Genomic DNA, 10,588 nt, shown 5'->3' with positions numbered 1-10,588 from the left:
TATAGTGTGAGTCATCATATTATCTGATTATTTCTTTTTTTAACGATGCCATTCTTTTCATATGCCTTAAAGCAGCACTATGTAACTTTTGTCGCTCTAGCGGTTAATAAACAGAACTGCACACATCCCGCGGAAGAACATTCCAACCAGAGCTACTTCTCTAAGTTTATGTTTATGGCGATTCACGCAGGTATGTGTTACTCCGCAGCGGTGACGACCCGACCAGGCTACAATAGTCCAAATATAAGTACTTATTATAAGTGTACCGTAGTGATTCGGAATAAGACAAAAACGCGGTTTGGAAGATGAATTCATGATGTACTCGCTCATTATATACATTTTGCAAATTTTGAACACAGAAAAAGTTACACAGTGCTGCTAAAATGTGTATTTATTGGAATACTAAAATTTCACCCTCGTTTCCTTGTAAATATATTTTACACTTAGTTACACTCAGGACCTTAAAGACAAAAATGTCCCCGTTGAAACAGCAATATTTAATCCCAGTGCCACTGAAGCATAAAATTATGCATTCTTTGTTAATAGGCTTTCAATCTTTTGGTAAGGCAACAACATATTTACTTTTTTCTTTTTTTTACTATTCTCCACCTGATGAAACCATTTTCTCAGGTTCTCAGGCCTATAAAGAAAATACTCGCTTTTTTCCGTTTTCTGCTTCTGCTGGAGAAAAAAAACATTAACAAAAACTAAAAACTAAATTGAATTTGTGTCATTATAATTGTATAGATGTATTGTTATCGATATCAGAGTGTGGTTTGTATGTGTCTACTGAGAAATATGTGTGTGAATGGTTGGGGATTTTTTTTCTTCTTTTTTTAATCTGACACTGCAAAAAATCATAATAATGCATTAAAATAAATATTGTCGCTAATCATTGACATACATAACTGTAATAATCCAAAAGAAAATCTGCTTAGCATTTAATAGACAACGGTGGCATTATGTACATCTAAACAAAGTGACACCCCCTTCAACTCCAGCAGCGCGCCATTTGTTTTCTTCTTCTCTTTCTTTTCCGTTTTACAAGTAGACTCGGGCGGATCTAAGGATGATGCTGCCGCCTGCAGGCCGCGCTGGTGAAGTGCAGTCAGTAACGCACAATAGGTCAAGTCGCAATTTATGAGTCTAAATGCGATAATCTAATTTAATATTAGAATATGTAACTTAATATAGTCTTTATTTAAATAGTAGTAAAGTCTAGTCTAGTAGTAAAATAAAAACTGAAAAATTCACTTTGTCTGGTGGAACATTATTAGAATTATTAACTAATAATAATTTTAATAACAATAATATTCCATTCAAATAGCATTTTCTAAGTAATTATCATTTAAGCCAGACGATTTTTTTGTTTTGTTTGTTTGTTTTTACTATATAGTGACCTTTAATTTGGAGGAAGAGAAACTGGGGGAGTGACTTTTCTGTGTCACACATGTCACTTTGCTCACAGCTGATTGGTCCAATTTCAGTTTGATCTCTTACTCAGCTGCCATAGCTGCAACTCTTGCGTCATCAGAACAGTGTGTTCAACGCACCACCGTTTCCGTTTAAAAAACGTTTTGCACCGTTTTGTCGGGGCTGAACGCAGCCCTGACCTCGAGCAGGTTAGCTGTGAGGTGTAAGTTACTATGGAAATGAACGCCACAAAAAGCCAAGCAACTTTCGTGGTACCTAAAACCCAGGATTGGGGCAAACTAAACTGAAACGTACCTGGCTAGCCAGTTAATCCGGCTTCATGGTACTGGCCCCAGGTCTACACTCCCACCATAAACGTTGCCAGGAAATATGAAGTGTTGCTTCCTCCTTCCCACTGTAAGGCAGAGGCATCTACTGCAGCATATAAATTCAGGACGAAATCATTTTCCTTGAAAGCAAAGAAGGATTCATCCCCACCAGTGCCCCTTTAAAGTCTGCTGCCCAGATCAAACCAAATTCATACCATTTCCTGCATTTGGCAGACTTGCCTGTATTCAGCTCTGAGTAGTGGATCACGTCTCTCTTCCTGAAAGCTCTCAGGCTCTGAAGTGTCCAGTGTCCCCATAAGAGCTTCACGGGAACGAGGTGTCTGTCTGTCAGCTCCTAAGCAGCAACATGAAACACAGAGGACTGTGGGAAGACTACAGTGACAGGCCAGAAACAGGACCTGAGCATTTTAACGGAACTATGCAATTCAAACACAACATTTGATTTAACTATAAAAAGCTCGGTCTAAGATGCTATTTTTGTATTTTGCATTTATTTGTTTATTTATTAGCCAATATATAGCCTATACATAATGGAACGATTTACCTGAGGAGCACAGGTGTGCGGTTTAATCCTAAAGCATGTCGAAAGGACAAATAAATTAATAGCATAAATAAATAAATGCTTAAATGTTGTTCATTTTTGCTCATCCAGTCTTGCCTCTGTTTTCACTTCTCAGTGTTTCGTCACAACATGGCGACGCGCTCGGATGCCAGGCACAAAAACACCGAAACCACACAGGTACTGTACCTCAACCTGCTCAATGCTGAACATTTGTTTTAAACATACCACCATTAACATATCTAACCCCACGAAAGGCTTGCTGAACACACGCGAAGGGAACCTGTCGCCATAAATGCGTGTGATTTACGAAGGAAGTAACGTTAGCTTTAGCCCGCTAACCAACTTACGAGAGCACTTTCATCTCACCTTATCCAAATATCAAAGCTAAACATTGGGATCTACAACTGCGACGTGTTTTTATTTCTATCGCTGACATAAAAGTGACAGTAATGATCTCTGTTTTGCAATAGAGTTAAGAGAATAAGTGCTGAATGGTCGCGCATGTGTGTTGAACAGGGTGAATGTGAGTTAGCGAGTTAGCCTGAGGTTTACAGCTTTATCACTGTAAGTTACAGATTTCACAGCGAGATGGTTTTTGGTCTTAATATTGTAAACTTTTAACCCGGGGAAACTGATTAGGCTCATTGGGCGTTTGAGTTGCCATATGAATAAACATAAAGAAGGATTATTATTATATGCGTCTAATTTATGTCAGGAAAACTAAGTATGCTTGAATAAGTATTTTAATGATTTCATATTCATACGTTTGTAGTGTATACTGTAATTGGTCAGTGTTGACGCATTATTAGTTGACACGTGCTTTGAATAAATGTTTCATTTGTTCATGTCTTAAACCCGCCGTTCCCTCTCACTTATTTAGCTTATGCTGGTTTTAAAGTAACTCTCTGGCTGTGGCTCTAAACCTAGTGAACTTCGTGCATTTTAAACGTGTGTGGTGCAAAACAATGCTGCCTAGATAGGGAGCTCACTGGGATTTGAGACGCAGCCTCTGTTTGGCGTGTGGCTGCTCTGTCTGCAGCACGTGCTCATCTCTCTCTTCCTGAATAGGGAGTTTGTTTTGCACTTGGTTGTGTTTAAAGTAAATATCCAGAACTAGTGCAGGCATCTTTGTATTGGATGTAATATATGTCACTTATATGCAGTGAGTCGGCGACTAATGTTGTTGTCAAAACTACACAATCTCAGCTCGGTTCATTTAAACTCATCTCCTTACACATTTTTTGTGTTTCCACCATCAGCGCGCTGAAGTCATGGAGGAAATCATTGGGGTCTGTGGTCTAGAAGCCAGAGGACTCGTTGAAGGGAGCAGTTCACCTCCGGATGTGGAGACCCCATCCCAGGATAACGGGCTGGTGAGCAGTGAGGAGGAGAGAGGGGAGACGCCTGGAAGGGAGGATAGTAACCCTGACCCCCTCGATGGGGAGTTGGACCCTAACGCTGAGAAAACCAAGGACCATAATGCATTTGGTTAGTGTTCGCCATTCAAGGAATGTTTCTAATTCACCCAAAAATGAAAATTCTGTCGTCATTTACTCGGCCTCAAGTTGTTCCAAACCTGTATGAGCGCTGCCCTTTGTAAGAAATATGCAGACCTGGTATGTATTTGGTGCTAGAGAAAGGATATTGCACAACAATGAATATTATACTTTATACTTAATGTCCTTACAGAAAAGTTCACAACAAAAAAAAAAACATTTGCAGTCCAAAATTGTATGATTTATTTTCTTGTGTAAAACACTACTCTTTTTTCCATACAAAGTATTATACAGCTAATGTAGTATGAGAAACTAATAATGATTTTATTTTATTTTTTTAATGAAAAACAAGATTAAAGTTTTGATGTACCCGAAAACCGAAAGTTAGAATTTTGGGTAACTGGAAAATCTGTGTAATTTGTGGTAAAGTTCCTCTCAATATTTCAGTCAAACACATTTCTATTCTAGCATAATTTTTGGTCTATGTTGAACCATTCTTTTAATCGGTAGACCTTTTTGTTTTAGAAGAAATGTATTTTTTTTTGTTTTGTTTTTTTGTGATAGGGTAACTCATTTGTCAACAACAGGTTATTCTAAGCATAATTCTTCTTTTGTTGTCATAGGCAAAGAGGTGTTGTTGCTGATGCAGGCGCTTCATACCTCAGCCACCCCAGAAGAAAAACTCGCTGCCCTTTGTAAGAAATATGCAGACCTGGTATGTATTTGGTGCTAGAGAAAGGATATTGCACAACAATGAATATTATACTTTATACTTAATGTCCTTACAGAAAAGTTCACAACAAAAAATAAATTTGCAGTCCAAAATTGTATGATTTATTTTCTTGTGTAAAACACTACTCTTTTTTCCATACAAAGTATTATACAGCTAATGTAGTATGAGAAACTAATAATGATTTTATTTTATTTTTTTAATGAAAAACAAGATTAAAGTTTTGATGTAGCCGAAAACCGAAAGTTAGAATTTTGGGTAACTGGAAAATGTAACTATGTATAATATTGTGGTAAAGTTCCTCTCAATATTTCAGTCAAACACATTTCTATTCTAGCATAATTTTTGGTCTATGTTGCTGACATGTTTACCTGTTAATGATAAGAGGATTTCTTTTTTTTTTCTTTTTTTTTCCTGAGCTGTGATGTACTTCATAAATAGTCCTTTTAAACTCTTAACCCAGGGAAACTGATGACTATGAGGCTCGCTTGTCACTCTTTTGGGGTTTGATTTGCCTTATGATTCAGATCAGAATTTATCTGCTGCATAATTTTTCAATGAACAATATAGGCAGCCGATCTATGTATGCTGGAATAAATATTTTAATTATTTCATATGCATACGTTATTTGTCAGTGTTGACGTCAGAAAAGTTCTTCAAACTGCCTCTCAATATTTCAGTCAAACTAATTTTACATATTTCTATTCTAGCATCATTTTTGCTCCGCATTGCTGACGTTTACCTTTTGTAGCTTGTCCACATTGATGACAGTCAAAAAAGTGTCATCAGATATAATTAAATGTCACTGTTTGAGTTGGAGCTGCCCGATGAATCATGCTTTAATCGAGCAAATTTAGCATAATCATCTGCTATATTTGCTTGCTGTTTATTTATCCAGAAAACAAATTTACAACTAAATCTGCAAGCAAACCATGAGAGTTGAAGTTCTATTGAATTGTAGGTATGTGAAAGTGCAGTAATGCTGATGAGACATTTTAAAAAAACTTAAATGAGAATAATCGTGATTCAATGTTTGAGCAAAATAATTAACCTTTTAACCATTATCGTGCAGCCCTAGTTTTGGTCTATGAATTTGGTTCTCCGAAACCAAAAATTCCCTTTTTTATTTATTATTATTATTTCGGCCAAATGATTTCAGTTGCTGAAATTTCAGTGCATCACTAACTACTAATGTGCCATTCCTCCTGGGACAGCTGGAGGAGAGTCGCAGCATGCAAAAGCAGGTGAAGGTGTTGCAGAAAAAGCAGAATCAGGTGCTGAAAGAGAAGATCCACCTGCAGAGCGAGCACAGCAAGGCCGTCCTGGCACGCAGCAAACTGGAGAGCCTTTGCAGGGAACTTCAGCGCCATAACAAGACCCTGAAGGTACAGCCACCAGAGCTCACGCACATCCGGGATTTGATTTGAAGCTTCGTATTGGCCTTTGTTTAACCAGATAAACATTGTGATGGCAGGAGGAGAACGCTCAGAGGTTCAGGGAGTATGAGGAGCGGCGCAAGGAGGCCACGCTGCACTTCCAGATGACACTCAATGAGATTGAGGCCCAGATGGAGCAGCACAACTCGCACAACAGCAAGCTGCGGCAGGAGAACATGGAGCTGGCTGAGAAACTCAAGAAGCTCATCGAGCAGTACGAGCTCCGGGAGGAGGTGAGGCAACATCTGTCCAATATGAAAAATGGCTGTTATGCTCTGGTTGAGTCCTTCGAGCCCTCCGAGGTTTCATTTGTTGTGTACTCTGTAAACGTCAAGGTGTTTGATCTGTCCATTCATATTGCTTCTAAAATATAAGTGTTTTGCATGTTGAGCTCATTCCAAATGTGCAACTTCAAATGAAACCATTATGACTAATCACATAATCACGTGACTCTGTATGTAGGAATAACCATACGTTCACTACTGTTCAAAAGTTTAGAATAGGTTGTAGTCTAATTTAATATATTTTCAAATATAATTTATTCCTGTAATGCCAAGCTAAAATTTTTAGCATCATTACTCCAGTCTTTAGTGTCACATGATCCTTCAGAAATCATTCTAGTATGCTGATTTGCTGCTTAAGAAACATTTATTATTATTATTCTTGTTGAAAACAGTTATTTTTTTCAGCATGGATGCATTACATTGATCAAAAGTGACAGTAAAGACATTTATAATGTTACAAAAGATTTCTGTTTCAAATAAATGCTGTTCTTTGATGTTTCTATTCATCAATTCATGATTTTTGAAGGATCATGTGACACTGAAGACTGGAGTAATAAATGACAGCTGAAAATTCAGCTTTGTATCATAGGAATATTTTAAAATATATTAATATAGAAAACAGTTATTTTAAATTGTAGTATTTATAGAATAAATGTATATATTTATTGCAAAAAAAATTATAATTTTATATATATAGTATTTTATTTCAGTTAACATTTTTTTATTTCAGGTAATGTAAATGTATTTTATGGTTTTATTTAACTGTAATAACCTTGGTTTGCAGTATCAAGCAGCATAGCAAACTGTTTTTGTACAGCTAACATAATTGGAAGCCAATGACACTGGAAGCCTCACACATTCAAGTTAAAATTGCCCGCAAGTTAAAAAATAAGGTCGATAAGGAAATGTTGCAGTTTTCCAAACGATTGTGCTTTTGAAGAATACTGTGAACATGACATTTATCTTTACCCAGCACATCGACAAGGTGTTCAAACACAAGGAACTGCAACAGCAGCTGGTGGACGCTAAACTCCAGAGGACGGCTGAGCTGATGCGAGAGGTGGAGGAGAAACAGCAGAGAGAAAGAGAGTTTGTGAGTATCCTTGTCATAATCCTAATCCTGTTTCTGAGCCTGTCACTAATCCTGAAGGATTGGCACCTGCAACCAAGGAGATCTGTAGTATTTGGATTAAGCTATCCATTAGCATTCCCATTTATCACAATAGAAGTTGCTTGCTGGTGTGAGACCTTCTGAAGTATGAGATTTGAGCTATCTTTGCTCTCTGGCACTCAGTTCTGCAGACAGCTTAATTTGAGCCAGTCACCTGAGCCGTAAATGCCATGTGACTAAACACTCCTGGAGCTGCAGGAAAATGATGCCACCTAAATGTTGATCTATATTCTCTGTTCAGCTTCTGAAGGACGCGACTGAGTCCAGACATAAATGTGAGCTGATGAAGGAGCAGGAGCATCAGTTAAAGCAGCAGCTCACTCTGTACATGGACAAGTTTGAGGAGTTTCAGACCACCCTCGCCAAGAGCAACGAGGTCTTCACCACCTTCCGACAGGAGATGGAGAAAGTGAGTGTGCAGGAAGTGTTCAACAGAGGTCTCTCAAGGTCACCAAGGCTGCATTTATTTGATCAAAAATGTAGTAATATTGGTTAATATTATTACAATTTAAAATATAATTTATTCCTGTGATGCAAAGCTGAATTTTCAGCATCATTACTCCAGACTTCAGTGTCACATGATCCTTTTATTAGTAAAATAATTCTTATAGGTAAGGATTTTAATATAGTTGTATCTCTACATTTTCACCTTCACATAATTCCAAATATAACGCTTTCCGACAATGAAGTGGTCAGACCTGATTATTTGAAAGACTATCAAAGTCAAATGAATATGGTCTTGTATGGAAAAGCCCATATGGAATGACCCATTTTTGTTTTCTGACATTAATCAGATGACCAAGAAGATCAAGAAGCTTGAGAAGGAGACGACACTATGGAGGACCAAATGGGAGACCAACAACCAGACTCTCCTGCAGATGGCAGAAGAGGTGAGAGGAGTAATAGAGCTGTTGTGTTTTTACACATGCAGTATTTTCTAAATTCAGGGTACAGCTGTGAGTAATTAATGTTGGAGAGCAATGTACATAAAAGTGAAGAAACATTCACAACAGTGTTATTTTAATATCAGAGACTTTTTTTTTTTTTATCAGAAATATTTATTTCAGATTTAGTTGTAATTATTTTAGTAGATCAATTTAAACAATTTAAAATGAGAAATTTTTCTTTCGGTTAATGTTTATTTTATTTCAAGTAATGAAAATGTCTTTTTTTATGGTTGTAGTTTTAGTTTGTTAAAGTTAACTAAAACTGCAATAACCCTGAAGTCATTTTAACCACAGAAATCGAAAACCTCCTGAGTGAACTGATGGCTCAGAAATGCGGATTCTCTTCCTGGTTTTAGGACTACAAACTGAACAGCTGTAGCACGCCTCATTAATCATTAATAAAGTTTAGCGAGCGTGTACAGCTCAGCTTTTGTTGAGGCAAAGTCCATTATAAATGTGTCTTATAAAAAAGAGATGGGTCAAGACTTTGTAGATATACGCTACTGTTTCGGGGTTTAGTAAGGGTTTTTTAATCTTGTTGAAAGAAATCTCTTATGCTCACCAAGGTTGCATTTATTTGATCAAAAATACTGTAAAAACAGTGAAATTGTGAAATATTATTACAATTTAAAATAACTGTTTTCCGTTTTAATGCATTTTAAAATATAATTAATTCCTGTGAGGCCAATCTGAATTTTCAGCATCATTACTCCAGACTTCAGTGTCACATGATCCTTCAGAAATCAAGAAACATTTCTGATTATTATCATTGTTGAAAACAGTTGTGCAAACTATGATAATTTTTTTTCAGGTTTCCTTGATGAATGTGAAGTTCAAAAGAACAGCATTTATATAAAAATAAATCTTTTATAACAAATAAATGTCTTTTATAAATTATCTATTAATCTTTTATAAATGTCTTTACTACTGTCACTTTTAGGGTTGGGTATCGTTTGAAATTTATCGATTCCGATTCTGCTTATCGATTCCCAGTTTCGATTCCAGTGTGGATAAAAATATATATATATTAATAATAATACTGTGTGGTTGAAAAGACTCTTTGTGAAGCTGTTTCATACATACACATGACAGCTGAGTGAGAGCGATGATCACACCGTTGTGACCGCACACGACAAAGGTTGAACAGCTGAACCGTTGTCATTTAAGAAAGATCACGTTGGCGTGTTCACGATGTTTAAAGGTCTTTTATAAATGTCTTTACTACTGTCACTTTTAGGGTTGGGTATCGTTTGAAATTTATCGATTCCGATTCTGCTTATCGATTCCCAGTTTCGATTCCAGTGTGGATAAAAATATATATATATATTAAAACATTTAGATATCAAACATATTTATTCTGTCTCTTTTTGCAAAACATGTAGTTGCAACTGAATACCTTGAACAAAAATCAGCAGGCTACATAAAAACTGGACTGGATTAAAAGCTGCAAAATAGAGCTGCACAATTCTGGATAAATTTGTTTTGTTTTTTCATAAATTACATGTGATTTTTTTTTTTTTTTACAAAAATCACATGTAATTTATGAATGAATTATTCAATGACTCACTTAAGATTTACTTGTTTCATTATTGGATGAATCAGTGTTTTTGAATGAATCTCTTGAATGAATGATTCAAAGACAAATTCTTTTTTTTAATTTTAATTTTTAAATCTTTATTTGAAGCGTCAAATTACTTTCAAAAGGTGATTTACTCTATTTTAATTTAATCTCTACTGCACATCAGAGTTTATATCCAAACTATAAACTTTTTATAAAAGAAAATACCATCTAACATTTTCTAAAGAGAGTCAGTTCCCCTCAGAAACACATTCACAAAATTCATTATTTAGGATTTTCTACCTATATTTCGCGCATCGTGAACAGTGATCTTGCTCTGCCTATTTTCTCCTCTTTGCATTCATCTTCAGTGTCTCTGGCATCTGTTAAAGGTTGTTTACAGTTGGTTTATATTCTTAGTTAAAGAATTAGTTGTGTGTTATTAATAGTTCTAAAATCAGAAGTGTGCTGTGCCGTTAACCGGGATGCCCTCACTGTCTATGTTGCTTATGCCGAGTTCACACTGCACGATTTTAGCACGATTTTTCACTCGCCGACAGGTTTTGCGAAATCGCCGACAAATGCCCGACATCGGAGGCAAATCAGTGCTCGTTCACGCGAGTGACAATCACACAGTGTGA

At 36.4% G+C, this 10,588-nt stretch overlaps 2 protein-coding genes across 3 annotated transcripts in view; one reads left to right on the top strand and one right to left on the bottom strand.

Annotated features, from left to right (window-relative positions):
• Positions 1–2,059, bottom strand: part of rtel1 (regulator of telomere elongation helicase 1) — a 20,828-nt gene extending 18,769 nt beyond the window's left edge. Inside the window, exon 1 of the mRNA XM_016531553.1 lies at positions 1,958–2,059. Coding sequence (XP_016387039.1) covers positions 1,958–2,059 — 102 coding nt within the window. The remainder of the gene's footprint in view (positions 1–1,957) is intronic.
• The window catches only part of LOC107723067 (gamma-taxilin-like), a 14,291-nt gene continuing 5,672 nt past the window's right edge, over positions 1,970–10,588 (top strand). For both annotated transcript variants that reach the window (XM_016531570.1, XM_016531571.1), the window contains exons 1-8: positions 1,970–2,502; positions 3,585–3,813; positions 4,445–4,536; positions 5,766–5,936; positions 6,026–6,220; positions 7,245–7,364; positions 7,684–7,851; positions 8,237–8,332. In XM_016531570.1, coding sequence (XP_016387056.1) covers positions 2,383–2,502; positions 3,585–3,813; positions 4,445–4,536; positions 5,766–5,936; positions 6,026–6,220; positions 7,245–7,364; positions 7,684–7,851; positions 8,237–8,332 — 1,191 coding nt within the window. In that variant the 5' untranslated portion in view covers positions 1,970–2,382. The remainder of the gene's footprint in view (positions 2,503–3,584; positions 3,814–4,444; positions 4,537–5,765; positions 5,937–6,025; positions 6,221–7,244; positions 7,365–7,683; positions 7,852–8,236; positions 8,333–10,588) is intronic.

The sequence above is a fragment of the Sinocyclocheilus rhinocerous genome, unplaced genomic scaffold, assembly GCF_001515625.1.
Source record: "Sinocyclocheilus rhinocerous isolate Xijiao unplaced genomic scaffold, SAMN03320098_v1.1 scaffold2469, whole genome shotgun sequence".
In the NCBI taxonomy this organism is placed as follows: domain Eukaryota; kingdom Metazoa; phylum Chordata; class Actinopteri; order Cypriniformes; family Cyprinidae; genus Sinocyclocheilus; species Sinocyclocheilus rhinocerous.
This window is presented reverse-complemented; position numbering and strand designations above follow the sequence as displayed.